The following is a 17,799-nucleotide window of genomic DNA, read 5'->3' as shown; positions in this document are numbered from 1 at the left end:
AGTATCTCTGAATATAATTGTTAATTTTACTTTCCTCTTGACACTTGAATTTTTAAAATCAGAATAAAAAATAATGAAAAAGAAATTTTAAAAAGCAGCCTTAAAAAAAAAATTATCTACCTCCTTTCCTAAGAATTTTAGATGAGGAAAAGAAATACAAGCTCCTTAACACAGAAAAACACTTGCCCCTTTTTTTGGAGCCCCATGATCTATATATATCCTACTACCAGATACACTGAGGACTAATGTTTCATTTTGTAAAAGAATAAAGAAGTTTAACTGAAGTTATGATATCAACATTGATGTTTTACGTCTACTTGTCTATTTGTTCATCATTAATTACATGGAAATCTCAAGCCAACCAATACACTAAACAAATCCTTTTAATTTGTTATGTCACCCTTAAAATACTTTACAGTTGGAATGATGTGTGTGAGATTTGCTCAAAATAAGAGGGGTGGAAATGTACGGGAGTCTAGATAACAGGATACTATGAGCTGACAATTACTTTAGTTGGGGGGGGGTTTCACAAGATTGAGAGTATTATGTCTACTTTTGTACATTTTTCCATAATGAATTTTTTTAATAGAAAAATAAAATTTTAAACATGAGCATGATCAATTTAAAACTATGCTTTTCTTCTAAGGATACTAAGGTATTCAACAGGCATTTGTACCACTATGTTGTAAAAGAAAAGGGATTCAAGAATAACCCACATTTTACAAATAGGAACCTGAAACCAAAACGATATTAAAAACAAAACAAATAAATAAAAAGAATATTGCTAACCATCTACTCAATTAATAATTTTTTATTTTCTTCCTGTTACCAAGCAAATAAATGAACATCAGTTATTAGGTTATCTTGTGAAAAACTCTAAGTATAATATAAGCACACATGGGCTTGCAGCTCTTATTCATTCCTATGATTCCACTGGTTACACTAATATTTCCTCTATTTCTGAAAGAAAACTGCCGTAAGTACTCCTTTAAAATAAGTCTACCAGTTACTCATCTTCCTCACCAATTTCCTTCCTAATCCTAATTCCAAGGCTATAGCCCAAAAGTGTATCACACCAATCTTGTAAGTTATTCCCCCCTTCATGGTCTGTGCATCCTTCCACTTACCACAAACTAAATCCATCAGGAAACACAATAATGCCTACCAGCCTTCTAGCTGCTCCTACTAGCTGCTCCGGCTACCGCAGCAGATCCAGTGCCCGAGGTAGCCTACACATCATGTTCCTCAGAGAGGAAAGCAAGTACCTAAGAATCACTGCGGAGGCAGACCACTGACGAACATAGGTAGCCACATGTTTTGAGGTGAGGGCAAACCACACTGTTCTAAGGAGTACTCACAGCTGACAACACCATTTTGTGGTCTAGACTGTTTCTAGTGTAGCATTTTTGGGGGTTTATTTTATGTGAACAGAAAGGTTGTTTCACCAAACGTAAAAGCTTATAATTCTATTCCTTACAGCAGAATATAAGCTACTATAGGTAATTTTTACACAGTACCAGCTACACTTGTTGAATTTTCATCTAAGTTACATAATATTCTACAGATGCTCAAACCCTCTGAAATTATAAGCGAATGTTGTTGTGTCAGCCATCTATGAATTCCTCTGGCAAAATGGCCAAAAGTTTTCTTCAGATTCTGGAACTAAAGTTGGAGCTTTTTGTCTGGAGAGATAGGGTTCAGAAAAGGCCATTTGCCTTGAACTGAAATATTAAAAGTTTCATCAAGAAAAGGTCAGGAAGATCTTATTATAGTATTTCAGCAAATCTCTAATATGCTTTGAAATACAGAAGTAGAGACACCTGGGTGGCTCAGTGGTTGAGCGTCTGCCTTGGGCCCAGGGCATGATCCCGGAGTCCCAGGATCGAGTCCCGCATCAGGCTCCCTACATGGAGCCTGCTTCTCCCTCTGCCTCTGCCTCTGCCTCTCCCTCTCTCTGTGTCTCTCAGGAATAAATAAAATCTTTAAAAAAAAAAATGAAATACAGAAGTGGATCTAGAAATAACTAATCACCAAATATTTGTTAAAAATCTACCATTAAGACAATTCCACATAGCTGAAGGAAGAGAGGAAGAGGAAAACTAAAGAAAATGCAGTTTTATATACACTATATTTAAACTAAAGAAAGAAAACAACTCCAAAACTTAAATGGAGCCAAAAAATATAATCTAGGAGAATCTAATGGCTGCAAGGATTATACAATGCCACTTTCCCACAAAATCATCTTCTATTAAGTCCCTTATACACAGTCATCCAGACTCTATAAAACTATTTCATAATGCAACTTTAAGCATATAATTTATATGCAAACAAAAATTGTAAAAAAAGAAACAAAAACAAAAACAAGTTTGTTTTTTAAGTGCAACATCTAAGAATACTAAAAGTTGAGGAAAGCAGTTTTTCAAAATCTACTTTCAAGCCCTAATACACAAACTTCAGTCTACATTTTTAAATATATTTGGTCCAAAAACTTTGTCAGTTCCAAATTTGTCAATAAATCTTACTTTATCTTAATATAAACACACTACATATCATCTGTAAAGTGAAAAAAATAAGCTTTTCTTTATATATAATTAAAAACTATGTTTAAGTAAACTTTACAATTTTCCATTTGAACATACAAATCTCAAGTTATTTATTTAAAATTACTTCATATGCCACATAAAACACATGAAATTATTGCAATTCCAAATTACTGTAATTACACTGTAATTATTACAATGGAAAGGGTTCAAAAGAGTCAAAGGGGTTTGAAAACTGACCTATTCATAAACCCAGGGGTTTAAGACTAGTTGTAAAGAATCAACCCAAGAGCACTTTAAAAATGGGATTCTTTGGTCCTGCTCTTTAGTAGATTTACAATGAGATCCAGGAATTAGTAAAATAAAACCTCCTGGTAATCCTAAAGGACAGAGGCAAAAATAAGAAAGGGTAACAAGGATGCCAACGTGCTCCTACATAAACAGTTTAAAAAAAAATCTGCAAAAAGATACTAATATATAGAGTATAATGCTAGGCAAAAAGTCAAAGACAAATATCATTTCACTCATATGTGGAATTTAAGAAAGAAAACAAATGAACAAAGGGAAAAAAAAAAAGAAACCAAAAAGATTCTTAACTACAGAGAACTGACGGTTACCAGAGGGGAGGTGGGCTAAACAGATGATGGGGATTTGCTTGTCATAATGAGCACTGGCTGATGTATGGAATCACTATATTATACACCCGAAATTAATACTGTAAACTATATTGGAATTAAATATTGGAATTAAAATAATAACAATAAATTTTTTTTAGAAAGACAAAGGAAGAATAAAGCAGAATAAAATGGATTCACAGTCTACCATTTTCAGGAATACTGCCAGAAGGTCCTGGCTCTCCAGGTGGTTCCAAGCTATCCAATAAGCGGTTCACTTTATTTCTCAGTTCTATCAGCTCTCGACGGAGATATTTCACCTGACTGGATTCAAGGGGTCTTGGCTGGCCATTAACTGGAATAAAAACATTAATTTGCTTAAAACTAGGCAATGTTCTTAACATATCAACACAATAACAGCAATAAGGAAAAACAAATGTAATTTCTTTAAAACGAGAAACAAAAACAAGATACCAAATGATGTCATTTAAATGAGAACTCTTTTTAAGGAAAGAATTAATACTAATTTACTTTTTGAAAAAACAAACATTAATAAGTCTTTGTTGATGCACATCTATGGACTGTGATAATGTTGGTTAAAAAAAAGTTTTATTAGGAGAAACTACAATAAACTAAAATTTTAATATATATTTTAATAGAAATTATGTACCTTCAAAAGCTCACTTTTTTCTCCAAACTGTTCTTTTTATATTTTTGAAGTAATATAATAAACACCTTATTCTATACATATAATGTTAAAAGCTACAACGTGACTAACAGGTCTGTTATCCCCCTTGCTTATTTTTGACCTAAAAAAATAGCCACCTAAAATAACTGACCTAAAAAGTAACCTATTAAAAAAAAGAAAAAAAAAAAAAAGCAGAATTCTTGAATCCAAATCACTACTGTCCTTCAAAGTAGTTACTTCCAAAAGCAGTATACTAACCATAAAAAGTCAGAGATATTTAATAATCATTGGAGTTTTAAATGAAGACAATTACCTCAGTTAGTCAAAATAACCTAAAAAAGGAAAAAAATAAAAGAAATCCTTCAACCAGCAAAAAAAAAAAAAAAAAAAAACTACCACCACTTAGGCTACTTTACAAAAAAAAAAAAAAAAAAGGAAAGCAAGGCTCTGAGTGCAAGCTTCAAGATAGGAGTTCAAAAATTAAACTAAGCTAAAATAGTTTATGCACTGCTGGTACACATATTACAAATTCCCAAGTCAACAAATTAAAAAGAAAATCCATTTGAAAATAAAGGTTCAGGGATTCTTTGCTGAGTTGCAAACATCAAACAGCCAATCTAAGTTCTTTGAAGACAACCCTATTTTTACACACTCCCTATATACAGTTATGAGGAAGTTCAATACAATTTTCTACTACATCCATTTATTACTCATTTTTAGGGTATTACTGGGTTTTCTCTAATATCTAGAAAGAAGAAAAGCAGCTCCTGACAACTAGGAACTGGCCTAGTCCTCTAAGACAGGCCTCAGTACTGCCAGAAGCTGGGCTGGCTGGCACTCACAAGTAAGCTGCGGTGTTCTCCTGGTGAACATGAACAATTTCAAAGAACATTAACAATCGCAGAAGATACTCTGGGACTGTGACAGATGAAGACAAAAACAGAGCCACTGCAATACTCATGGGAGAACTCGGACAAAACAAGAATAACCACCAAACCACAAAAATGGCCAACATCCCTGGCTGCTGTTTTACCAACTGAAGCTTTAGCCTCAATTAATTCCTCCAGCTTCTGCATAAGACTTATTAGTAAGATACCCAATCACAGGACCATCCAATCTAAGGGCAGGGCCCATTTCTTGGAACCTTATCCAAAATCATCTAACATAAACCCAAGCCTATGAAAAATCCTAATACTTTTACTGAGACACCCCACTGTTCATAGTATTCATCCTCCCTCACTGCAATGTATCTGTAGTATTCTCCTTTTTCATCCCTCACATTGCTTATTTGAGCCTTTTTTCTTAACTTTAATCTTAATAGAGGTTTGCTAATTTGTATCTTCTCAAAATTGTTGATCCTATCAATTCCCTGACTTCTAGCTCACTTCTACTCTGTATTATTTTCCTAAGTTACTTGTCCTTCTTGTATTGAATACTACAAAATATCCCTTCAAGTTTAGCTTTAGCACACTCTACAAAAACTTCATTATGTAGAAACCATTACTAATTATTTCTAATTCCCACTATAATTTCTTCTTTGACTTGTTACTTAAAAGCGTATTTTTTCCTTCAAAAGTCCCATAGACTGTGCTATCTTTTTTGTCCAGTGGTTTCTAATAAGGCCAGAGAATATAACCTCTAAGATATCTCTTCTCTGATATCTATTGATATTTGTTGGAAAAACCACTATATGGTCAATTTTTATAAATGCCCACATGTACTAAAAAAGCTATACTCCTTCCTGATGGCTAGATGCATAAGACCAAGTCTGTATCTGATCTGTTCAAATTTTCTCTATCCCTACTAATTTGGAGCCTGCTTGATCTACTAGTTTCTAAGGAAAGAGTATTAAAATCTCTTTCAAGATTGCAAATTATTTTTCCTTATGGAAAAATCTAAGAAAAATCTAATGCTATGATGCATTACTGTTCAGAATGGTTATATAGTCTCAGTGAATCGTATTTTTATTATGAAGTGACTATTACTAATGAATATTTTCACTTAGAGTCCATTCTATTAGTATTGACAACTAGCTTTGAGTTTATCTAGTATGTTTTTAGCCCTCTACTTTCAAACTTTGCAAAGTAATTATTTTAGTATGTCTCTTATAATCAGTGTGTAAGAAGACTTTGCTTAACTCCAGTTAAAATCGATCTTTTAACATGTACTTTGGTCCATTTATGTGTACTGTATTATTTTGCGCTATTTATCAAGCTTTCTCTCAGCTTCTTTCCCTCATCATCTAGTGAACCACGTAGGTACTCTTGTTTCCTTCTTTCCTTTCCCTCTTCTGGTTATTTCTAGTCTCTTTCTAATCACTTAACATTTTAGACATATATACTTCAATTTTTAAAAATCTAAAGTTAATTAGTATCCTCTTCCCAAATACAAGTTTTTAAAATACTTAAATTTCTATCATCCTCTCCTGTCTTACATATAATTATTAATCAGTATTTTGTCCCATCTTGTTTTTGTATTCCTAAAACTTTTTTTTTTATAATCAGTGCTCATTTAAATTTACACGTTAACCAGTTTATTTGCTCACAACTTCTTGCATGTTTCATCCTTCTTCTGGACTCAAATTTCCTTCTTGCTAAAGAATTATTTTAAAAAACTCTTTCAACAAGGCCCATGAGTGATGTAATTCTCAGTCTTTATTTGAATTTTTTTTTCATTTTTATTTTTTTGAGAAAGAGCACACAAGGTGGGAGAGAACCTTAAGCAGGCTCCATGCCCAGCACAGAGCCCAATGTGGGGCTTGATCCCATGACCCCAAGATCATGATGTGAGCCAAAATCAAGAGTCGGATGCTTAACTGGCTGAGCTACCCAGGCACCCAGAAATTGTTATCTCCCCTTATTCCTCAAGCCTAGCAGACTACAGAAAACTACTTTTCCAGTTACTTTTCTGATCAGTTTGAAAATGGTACTCTGTCTCTAGCTTCTACTAGAATTATGAAGAAGTCTACCAACACAGTCTAATTGCTTTGTAGGTGATGAGTCTTAAGTCTCTCAGGCTACTTTTTAAGATCTCTTCACCTTATGTATTTCCAGTTTCGCGACAGCATGTCCAGTGGAGTTTTATTTATATCCTGTTCACAACTCACTGTGCCTCCTGAATCTGTTTGTATCTTTTATATAATTCTGAAAATTTCTTTACCATTACCTCCTCAAATATTTCCACTCCTTCATTATCTCTTTCTTTAAAGTCTTAATGGAAATAGGCTGGACTTTCTCATTCTCCAATTCTATCTCATATTTTTCATCTCTGTTTTTATGCTTGATTCTAGAATTTCTTTAGACTACCTTCCAGTTCACTAATTCTCTCTTCAACTGTGACTAAGAGTTGTTCTCCCTCTCCACCCTGTATTTAATTTTAATGATATTTTTCTCTTCCAAAAGTTACCTTGATTTGTTTTTAAAATCTGTTTATTCTTTTTCCATAGTGCCTTGTTCTAACATTCTTATTTCTTTTGTATCTAATAACCTTTAACACATATCTCATGGATGATCACTTCTATTAACTGAAGTTCTCAGAAGTCTACTCCTATTACTAGTTGTGGCCATTGTTTCTTGCTTATATGGACTGTTTCACGTGTGTCTTACAATTCTGAACTCTAAGTTCATCAACAGGATCCCATCTAGGAGAAGCCTATGACCTGGATTGAGAATATATTCCTTCTAAGAGATTTCTGCCTATCCTTATCATTTTTTTATGTTTTTTTCTGGGCTTGAAAGCTCCCAAACTATGTAGACCGTTTAAATTTAAATCCAACTCGTCTAAGGGCCACAGTTATAAATCCTTAAGGGAGCTTTCACAAACCCAACAGCCCAGGGTACAAGAGCTTCCTGTATCAATTCCATGACTCGTTCTGTATCAATAGAGAGGTATTTTTCCTTTTTCCTATCTAGGGCCTATGAACCTAGATACACTGAGGGCCTGTGACCCAAGGTCTCTAAACACCAAGTGATTAGTCCTTAGATTATGTAGAATAAAACCTTGACCATCACCACCAAAAGTACACCAAGTCTCAGCCTTTGGTATTTTTGGTCCTGGTTTTTAATTCCACCTATCTTTTGGTCCCTGAACATTTCTCTATACTTCAAAAAACACATTTGTAGTAGTTGATCTAGGATGTCCTCAGTATTTCTGGAAGGAAGGCTTTCAGTTTATCAAACCTTCCTGATAGCAGGCTAACAGTGGTTAAGCATTCAATACTGTAACATGATACCTTCTCTCTAAAAGATTTTTAAGCAGTTTTTATTTGTTATTAGCATTTTAAAATCTGATTCACATTCATCCTTCCTAGGTGGAAATGAAATAAATACAAAATAAATCAACTGGCCAACATCATGTTTCATGGAACTGTAAGGTTCAATGCCAGGTACTTTTTAAAAATGCTAAATAAAACATTCAGAAAAAAAGCCCAGATTTTGTTTTTCACATAATCATACTACCACTTTAACTCTAATCACTTCTATCTTATCCCTGAGGAGTCCTGCCTTACAAATTTGTTAATATCTATTAAGAAAACAAATCTAAAATATTAAAATTAATCTATTTGTTTTATCAAACGACTTCTAACTTAATCTTTAAGTACTCCTTGAAAAATAATGTCTACAGTATTGCATCCTATATGTTAAGCCTTGAGAAGCAAAAACACGTTATAGAAGATAATTATATACACTAAGAACTTAATAAAGTAAACTTAATAAAACTAAAACTTAATAAAGGTAGTTTTAAACCTGCATTTTCAATCCTGGAAATTCTTCTATAAGTGGCATCCATTATTATGTAGGGAACTGAGCAAATGGGAGAATTTAAACATGCCTCCTTTCTATTTATCTCCGAAGGAAAAAAAAATACTTATAACTAATAATTCAAAAATTCAGATATAACTGAAAAAGTTATCACTTAATTCTGAATCTTTAAAAGGAGTAAAGCTGGGGTGCCTGGGTGGCTCAGTCAGTTATGCGTCTGCCTTCAGCTCAGGTAATGACCCCAGAGTCCTGGGATCCAGCCATGAATGGAGCAGGGCTCCCTCAGTGAGGAGTCTGCTTCTCCCTCTCCCTCCCTCCCCACCACTCATATTCTCTTCTCTCTTGCTTGTTCTCTCTCTCTCTCTCAGATAAAAATTAAAAAAAAATAAAAGGTAAAAGCTAAAAAAAACTTCAACAATACAATATAGTAAATTTATTAGAAAGTTTACCACTTACCAAATAATGTCAGTTTCAGTATTCTACTACACTGAATTGCAAAAGAAAGGTCAGAACTATCAAAAATTGTTATAAGATCTCCATCTGGAATTAAAAAAAAAAAAAAAAGGAGTAAGTTTCAGATTTATGTGTCAGTAGTAAACCAGGATATACATTTTAATTAAACGCTAACTGTAGATCACAGAACATAATTAGAATCTCCCGTAAGAACTTTAAACAATAAAGGACTGGGAAAGATCTATTCAAAAGGATACTATATCCATTTTGCTTATTACTTTTACAGCAAGGTTATTTACCATATCCTCATAAGAAAACCCAAAACATAGCTAAGTTTAATGTACTGAATGATCTTTTACAAATTACTAGGACATTGATGGTAGCAATATAACAAATTACTGGTTTAGACTAAAACCTTCCCGTACCAAAAAATTTAAATATATTTATCAAAAGTTAAAAAAAAATATAGATTCCCAAGGTTCAAATTTTAATCCTAAGTACAGTAAAATACCACTAATACCAATGGAGGGGCAGCTTTATAATAGTAAGTAAAAGGATCATGGACCATTTTGATATGAAGATGAAAACTATTAACTCTCCTTAGGAAAAAATACTCATATATACAAGATTCTGTAATCTCCTAGACCTCAAGGTTAAAGAATATTATAATCAGCTTCTTGATTCAAAAACTTTCAAAGGACTAGGGGAAAAAATGTTCTCTAGAGAGAACAAGAACAGAAAAGCAGCCACGGGCAAGGAGATGACCAGGAGCCTCTGCCAAGTATCTTCACACACACAGGTGGGTTGGGGCATGAGGATGATAGTTCTGTCCTGGGGAGGCTGCTGCAAGGATGCTCCACTACACCAATTTTAACACTGATTAGACAGATTTATTTTGAACAAAGGTGGCAACAAAAGCCATAACTGAGAATTTTATCATTGTTTTTAGATCTTTATAACCAGACCCACTTCTTATAACATTTCTAATGCTCATCTTCAGGGATTCTACTCATACACATATTTTTAATGAAATATATATGTAAAAGAAGGAAACTTCTAACTACCATTTTTATTTTCTGAATTTCACAACAGAAACAGAATACATATGATAGCAGGAACTTTACCCTACACCACCGCCCTAATACCCAACAGTCTATGGAACACAAATCTGTACAATTCAAAACACGTAGAAACACCATGAAAAAGAAATTCAATGTGATGACTGGATGTGGAGGACAAAGTTTCAAAAATAAGGATACCCTAAGCTAAGGCCCACAAACTGATCCCAATGGTCAAAATCTCACATTTATAGGACTGTGAACCAAGAACAGTTTTTACATTTTTTAAAAGCTTTTAAAGAAAAGTGGATGAAATAAATGCCTTATATGACCTACGACGCTAAGATATTATCTGATCTTTTAAAGAAATGATTGCTAACCCTTGTCCTAAACAAAAATAAGGCAGTTAAGAAAAAGCCAGATAAATAGTGAGGTCAGTTAAAGTTAACCAAGTTTTTAGTATATGTGCTGCCGAAGCGAGCACAGAGTTAACCAAGTTTGAGGTAAATTAAGGCACATACCTGGAAGTCAAAGAGGCGAAAGCCAATGTATTATATATAAATAGATGAGATTTATAGCTGTTCCAAATCATCAAAACTCCAAGAAATTGCTCTTCTTTACTGTCCTTTACTTGTAACTCCTTTACTGTCCTACTGACTCTCAAAATTAGTTTTGGGTACTATTAGATCATATTTTATTAAAAAAAAATTATACCTGTAGCTAAATGGCCAGTTTAGCTCATCATCAGTTTCACAGTGTAGGTTGTTGGAAAGTGGGCCAACTAGGGACATACTCCAAGCCACTGACATCTCAGCAGAGCCATGTGATTGGGGTTTGGCCAATGTGATATGAGCAGAAATGATATACATTACCTCAAGGCCTAGAGACTATAACTGCCCCATGTAACCCTCAACACTGTGTCTGCGTCCATCTGCCTGCTGATGTTAATGCTTCAGGTGAGCTTGTAAGCCATGTTTGAACACAACAGAGCTTCTGTCACTCTGGATCTCTAAATAAGTGTTAAACCACTGAAATTTTAAGATTTCTATTACCAAGAGCTGACACTACTTCAAGCCAGCACACAGAGACACAGAGAAGCAGCTGTTGGTGATAAGAAAACCAGGGCAGCAATGTTAAAGATGTTAAGGGATAAGAGTATTTTTTAAAAGACAGTATGGGTACAAGGTGAAACAGACTAAAAATAAATTCAGCAGTAAGAAAGACTGGTAACCGGGCAGCCCCGGTGGCACAGCGGTTTGGCACCACCTGCAGCCCGGGGTGTGATCCTGGGGACCCGGGATTGAGTCCCGCATCGGGCTCCCTGCATGGAGCCTGCTTCTCCCTCTGCCTGTGTCTCTGCCTCTCTCTCTCTCTCTCTCTCTGTCTCTATGAATAAATAAAATCTTTAAAATAAAAAAAAAAAAGGAAAAAAGAAAAAGAAAAGAAAGACTGGTAACCACCTAAAGCACAATTTGCAGTAGAGATGTTTACAAAGAAGACAGGTTTAAAGAAAATGAAATAAGGATAATCTACTATTAAAATTCCACTGTATGTTTGATGCAACATTTGTCATGTAAAATCCACTGCCATAAAAATGGTTTTGTGGTCAAGTGAATCTAGGAACACTGCATACTATAAATTGACAATGTGCATCAGCATATTACATGTTCTGAAAATTTCTGCACTAAAGAAACACATTTCTGTTTCAACCAGCTTTCCCACACTTAGTTGACCGTGAAAATCTTTATCATTCAATTATCTACGGATACCTCTTTCACTTTGGGAAATATGAGTGAAAGTTCGGTTTTAAAAGCAAAAAGGAAACCAGAATTGCTTGAGCAGGAAGAGAAACAAAAATGCTTATAAAAATATATATGATAGTTCTATCACTTAAAACCCCATTTCTAATAATAAATCACTTAGCTATTTGTAACTTATAAAAGACTTATAATTAACTACACGAACATCTAATTAAAGTGGGTACTCAATTATAACAGAAGGGAATAAGATTTTTGAGCTAGTTCAATAAAAGATAGGCAAAAAAAAAAAAAAAACCCACATATAATACTTAGACTTTTAATGACTAACTTTAGAAACAATCTTACCTTCATCTTTATATTTTATCGTAACTTCATCATTACTCAGAAGTTTTCCTCTGAAAACTCGCTGCATCATTAGCACTAATTCATCATAAGTAATATCTTCATTATGAATGGGAATTCGTCGAATATCCTCCCCAAGTTGAGCTTTGATGATTAGCTTCCCACTTAGGTCCAACTGTCCATTCATGGTGGACTCCAGGATGTTGTATATATATAACTCTACGGAAAGACTGATAAAATAGTTTTGATGATTAACAGCTCTAAAAACATATCTTAAAAGTTGAAAAGCAAAAATACTATTAGAATCTAAGAAATTCTGGCTTTCAAAAGAGATTCACTGTTCCAATGTTACCACATTCATCATGTTAAAATGGTCCGCAGATAACTTTATTACATGCTTAAGAAAACAAGTTTTATTTTACGTTTATTATTATTTTACCCACATACCTACTGCTTATGACATTACCATTTCTAACTTTACATGTCTAAAAACAAACTCCTGATCTTCCCCGCAAATTTTGCTTCTCCTGTAGTCATCTTTATCTGTTACTGATCATTTCTTCCTTCTTAGCTGTTTATGAGGAAAAAAAAAAAAGTCCACCAAATAGCCAAAAACCTGTGACTACTTTTAAAATAGCTCTATATTCCAATCATTTCAGTACCTTTACCTCTACCATCTTGATCGAAGCCGGATCATCTCTTGCTTGCATTACTGCAAAAGACTCCTAACTGGCCTGCCTGCTTTTAATCTATTCTCAACATAGTTATCCTGTTAAATAAAATCTAATGTCACTCTGCTTAAAATCTCCCCAATACAGTCACATCTCACTTTTAGTAAAAGACCAATAAGGTCATGATGTGGCCTCTGGCCCCTAGCCAAGTACTTAACCTCATTTCCTACTTTTCTCCCTGGTTACACCACTGCACCCATACTTTAAGTTCTCCTTCTCAACTCAAGGCTTTTGCACTTGCTGTTCATTTTGTCATGAGCCCTTGTCAGAACTCTCAAGATTCAGATCTCTGATAAAATGTTCACTTCTCAGAGATCTGTCCTGACGACCTAAACTAAGATGGATCCTCTTTCACTTTCTTATCCTGCTTCAATTTTCTTCAAAGCACTTATCACTATCAGACATTAAAAATGCATTAATTTTGTATGGTCTTTTCCACTAAAAATTAAAGAAGTAATTGGTTTTGTGCATGGTATTCCTAAGTACCAGTGCCTCACACCTGGTACTTACTCAATTTTGTTACCTGGAGGACAAATAATACTGACTTCCACACTCTATTTAGGCTGTAACTAAATGATAATCCTGAAGAGAAAAGCATGTGTGAACACTAAAAGAGAGGTCTCAAATTTTTCTCTTTAAATAAGAAAGACTTCAATGGGACCCTGGGTGGCTCAGCGGTTGAGCATCTGCCTTCCATTCAGAGCATGATCCTGGGGTCCTGGGATTGAGTCCCACGTCAGGCTCCCTGCATGGAGCCTGCTTTTCACCCTGCCTGAGTCTCCGCCTTCTCTTTCTCTCTGTGTCTCATAAATAAATAAAATCTTTTAAAAATAAATAAGAAAGACTTCACTAATATTTTCTCTAATTTTCCAATTTTAGGGACTTAAGGAGAAGAGACAAATGAGTGACATTCTTCTGAGCTTTCTAGTAAGACTGTACGCTATTGCCTCTTAATACCTAAGTCAGCGCTCCGCAGGCCTTAGTGGATGTGTATGATCAGGTTGCACATTATTTTCAGAAATAAGATAACATCAGAGAACTAGGCACTAGATACTAATTTACTACAGAATATTCCCTTCTTGGGTTTTACTTTAATCCTAATTTCAGGTTATTATTTCAGGGTGATTATCCTGTAACAACACTGTAATTCTAAACTCAAAATACAGTCTGAGGTCTCTAGCAATTTACCATGGTTGCTATAGTTATAGAAAATACACTTACAATTAAATAATGTGTTAGTATTCCTTCTTCTCAAGGCCTAGCCCTTGTTTTCAAGACCATGTCCCTGAATACAACCACTGAGCATTTCCTGCTTCAACTCCTGTCTCCTCCCGCCCCAAGGAAATGCTCTCTCAAACTGCTGACGGTGCCCTACAATCTCCTACTGGCCACATTCTGGTTTCAACCTCATACTTTACTACTGGCAGTTTTCTGTTTTCTCCTCTTAATTTTTTAACATTATAATGGGTTTTCGTGCTTCTGTACAATTACTTCTGTTGTGTGTGAAACCACCCCAACTACCCTTCAAATACTTGAAGTTTTCATGAATCCTAATTCATTTCGTGAATATTACATACGCCCTAATATTCTTACTATAAATGCCCTATGTCCTTCCAACTATTCCTTAATTGAATGTCTCTAGTCCTCCTTGTCATATTCTGAAGAGATTACATTTATTAATAACATCCTTTCTTTTTAATCTTAGAAATACTCTTTCCCATGATGCGCTGACCAACAAATCATATAGTGATAGCTTGGAAATAAATTTCCCAGTTATTATAACAGATTCTTTAAAATTTTGCCATTTAGTGTGGACTCAAAGTCGTCAGACTTGAAGGCCTATATCCTTAGATTTTTCCCTTTATCAGCAGGATGAAACTTAAGCTCCCTTTAGCCTAATATTAAATACCCTCCATGATTTGTCCTTCCCTTGATTCTTTCTACCCTTCTCCCTTTTTATTTCTATACTCGTATTATCTGTATTTTAGAGCTTGTGTTAATAACTTCAAGATGAGGCATTAGATACTGAATCTAACATTCTAAAGTCAGTTCAGAACAGAGCGGATTGTGTTTCTAGATCTGGATGCTTAGCTGGTCTTAATGTAAAACAGAATAGTTTTTTATCTGCCAGTTCTCACAATGGGCTTCTCACCAACACTGTGATTGATGGAAACCTCCATATAACCTCTTCCACGTGTTAGCCAAAATGCTGCCTTTATTCAGGAAACATCTACTTAATACCTACTATGTGTCAAGCTCTGAAGTGTAACTACTTCAACAAAATGGTAAAGACTCCACCTTGTTGACCTTACAGTCTGAAAGAAACAAAGAACTTCAATAAAGTCAATGTATGTTACTTCCGCTTACCCACAGGACAGGTGTAAACCAGCAATAAACAATTAAGGGTCAGGGCTTAGCTTCAGCGAGATGTTACTACCTACTCTTAGCAGCACCTCTTAGGAGTGCCTGACATATAACAGGTATGTAAAGACTTGTCCTGTCCCCTGAGCAAAAGATGAATGGGAAATAATAAACTTCTGATAAGGGGGACTGGGAGAAGCTGTACTGTTTAGGGTCAGCCCCTAAGTCGGACCTTCACACTCTACCTTCTTTATGGAGCCGGAAGTGATTGCCCCAACTCCTAAGTAAATTTCCAATACTGGGCAGCCCCGATGGCTCAGCAGTTTAGCACCTGCCTTCAGCCCAGGGCGTGATCCTGGGGTCCCGGGATCGAGTCCCACGTCAGGCTCCCTGCATGGAGCCTGCCTGCTTCTCCCTCTGCCTGTGTGTCTGCCTCTCTCTCTCCGAATAAATAAATAAAATCTTTAAAAAAAAAATTTCCAATACTGAATGTAATGAACAGTACGTCTTTTTAATTTCAGGGGGGACTGTTCAAGGCTCATTCCCAATGGATCCGAAAACATTACTCTATTTTACTTTGTTTCCACCATGTTTGCCTGCGAATTCCCTGGGTGTCTCCCATGCGCTGTAAACTCCCTGCGTCCAGGAACCAGGGCTTCTTTCATAAGGCTGTCCCCAGTCTGTGCAGCCATCTCAAGACACGCACACAATCATCACAAAACTAAGGACGCCACAAAATTTTCCCTTTCTGGGGAAATCCCATTCCCCCACATTTCCTTGCGAAACAGAATTCAAGTCTGTTTTTTCTCAAACTCCAGCTCGCCAGGTAGAAACAGGTATGAACTTCCAGTTGCCAGGTGAGGTCCTGACAGCACGGTCTTCTCCCATCCGGTCCGGACCCCACTCCGAGGTGCACAAACGACAACAGCCACCGACCCACGAGGCCCTCCAACGGCGTCGGCGCTTCTAAGCCCTGAAGAATAAAGCGACCTGCCCAGAGGCGCACGAGGCCCGCGCCCTGGACCGGCGTCTAGGCTCAGCTCCCCTCTCCCTGGGGGCAGAGCCCGCTCGAATTCGGAGGGGCCTGCTTGGGCACCTCCCACGCGGAGCAGTTTCAAGAAATTCTAAGCAAAACCAATCTCTGAGGAGTCCGACGCATCCAAGGAGCCACAAACCCTGCCTGACCAGGAAGATGGTAAAAACTCCCACCCGTGACCTTAGGCAGGTACCTCCCCAAGCCTCACTTTCATCGTGTGCAAAATGAGAACGTCTAATTTAAAGGATCTTCGTGAGGATGACACCGTATCGTGCATGGAAGATAACTCGGCGCGGCTCACGGTAAAGTAAACTTAAAAGTTCGCTATCAGAGCAGCAGCGTCGCTGCAAAACTGGGCTGGGCCTCCGGACCGCGCTGGTTAAGCTGAGGAGCCAGGTCCTCCCGGGTGACCCCCGGGCGCCCCCCGCCAGGGCCCCGCGGGGGAGGCGCTCGCCGCCGGCCGCCCGGGCCGCTCCGGGGTCCACCGGCAGCCGGACCCCGACCGCGACCGCGACCCCGCGACCCCGCGGAGCGCAGCAGCCGCCGCCCCCGCCCCAGGCCCCCGCCCCGGACCCCCGCCCCGGGCCGCCGCCGGCTCCAGCGAGGCCCTCCCGGCGCTGCGCCGTCTCCCGCCCGCCTCGCCCAGAGCGGCCGCGCCCCCGGCCCCGGCCCCGTCCCCGTCCCCCCGGCGGCCATACCGGTTGCCGAGGCCGCTGCGGTCTCGGGTGTCCGCGGGTGTCCGCCGGCCGGGCCGGGGCGCTGGGCCGTCGCGCGGAGGCTGCGGTCGCGGCCCACTCGGCTGCCCTCCGCCCGCGCCGCCGCACCCCACCAGCCGGCTCGCGCGGGCCCCGGCCAATCGCACCGACCCACCGAGCCTAGCGCGATGTCGGCCCAGTACGTGGCAGGTGGGGGAAGAAGAGGGGCGGGCGCTACAAGAGCGGAGGGGGGGGTGGAAAAAAAAACTGCCCTTTCGCTCCGCCTCCCGGCCGACGGCCAACCCAGCACGCATGCGCAGCGGCGGTGGCACGGCGCTGACGGCGCTCGCGCATGCGCAGGCCGGAGTCCCCGCCTTTTCGCTGGACGGCCGAGCCGGCCGGGGGCGCGCATGCGCAAGGCGTGGCCAGGCACTTCCGGTGTTCCTAAAAGCTCGGCTTTCGTGTCTCTCGCCTGTGGGCGCGGACCCGGGTCAAAGTGGGACGTTTGTCCAGATTTGGGTGGGGTGGGTTTTTTTTTGTTTTGTTTTTTGGGGGGTTTTGTGATCATTGTCATTCTCTTAGTCGTGTCCTGAAAAAAACGAATGCGTTTCTCCGTCCTTCCTTGCTGGGCACCGCGACGCTGCTTCGAGCACCGAGCTGGGGATGGGGATGGGGATGATGGGGAAGGGGACAGGGATGATGGGGAAGGGGACGGAATGGGAATGGGGATGATGGGGAAGGGAATGGGGATGATGGGGATG

At 38.2% G+C, this 17,799-nt stretch overlaps 1 protein-coding gene across 4 annotated transcripts in view; it reads right to left on the bottom strand.

The window, feature by feature from the left end:
• The window catches only part of TFG (trafficking from ER to golgi regulator), a 28,798-nt gene extending 11,473 nt beyond the window's left edge, over positions 1-17,325 (bottom strand). For 3 of the 4 annotated variants that reach the window (XM_025989937.2, XM_025989938.2, XM_072722143.1), the window contains exons 1-4: positions 17,042-17,324; positions 12,219-12,445; positions 9,059-9,142; positions 3,363-3,509 (exon numbers count right to left, since the gene is read on the bottom strand). In XM_025989937.2, coding sequence (XP_025845722.1) covers positions 3,363-3,509; positions 9,059-9,142; positions 12,219-12,402 — 415 coding nt within the window. In that variant the 5' untranslated portion in view covers positions 12,403-12,445; positions 17,042-17,324. Of the gene's footprint in view, positions 1-3,362; positions 3,510-9,058; positions 9,143-12,218; positions 12,446-17,041 lie in introns of all 4 variants that reach the window. The other variant, XM_025989936.2, reaches the window with a different exon arrangement.
• Between the last annotated feature and the right edge of the window lie 474 nt (positions 17,326-17,799).

The sequence above is a fragment of the Vulpes vulpes genome, chromosome 1, assembly GCF_048418805.1.
Source record: "Vulpes vulpes isolate BD-2025 chromosome 1, VulVul3, whole genome shotgun sequence".
In the NCBI taxonomy this organism is placed as follows: Eukaryota; Metazoa; Chordata; class Mammalia; order Carnivora; family Canidae; genus Vulpes; species Vulpes vulpes.
This window is presented reverse-complemented; position numbering and strand designations above follow the sequence as displayed.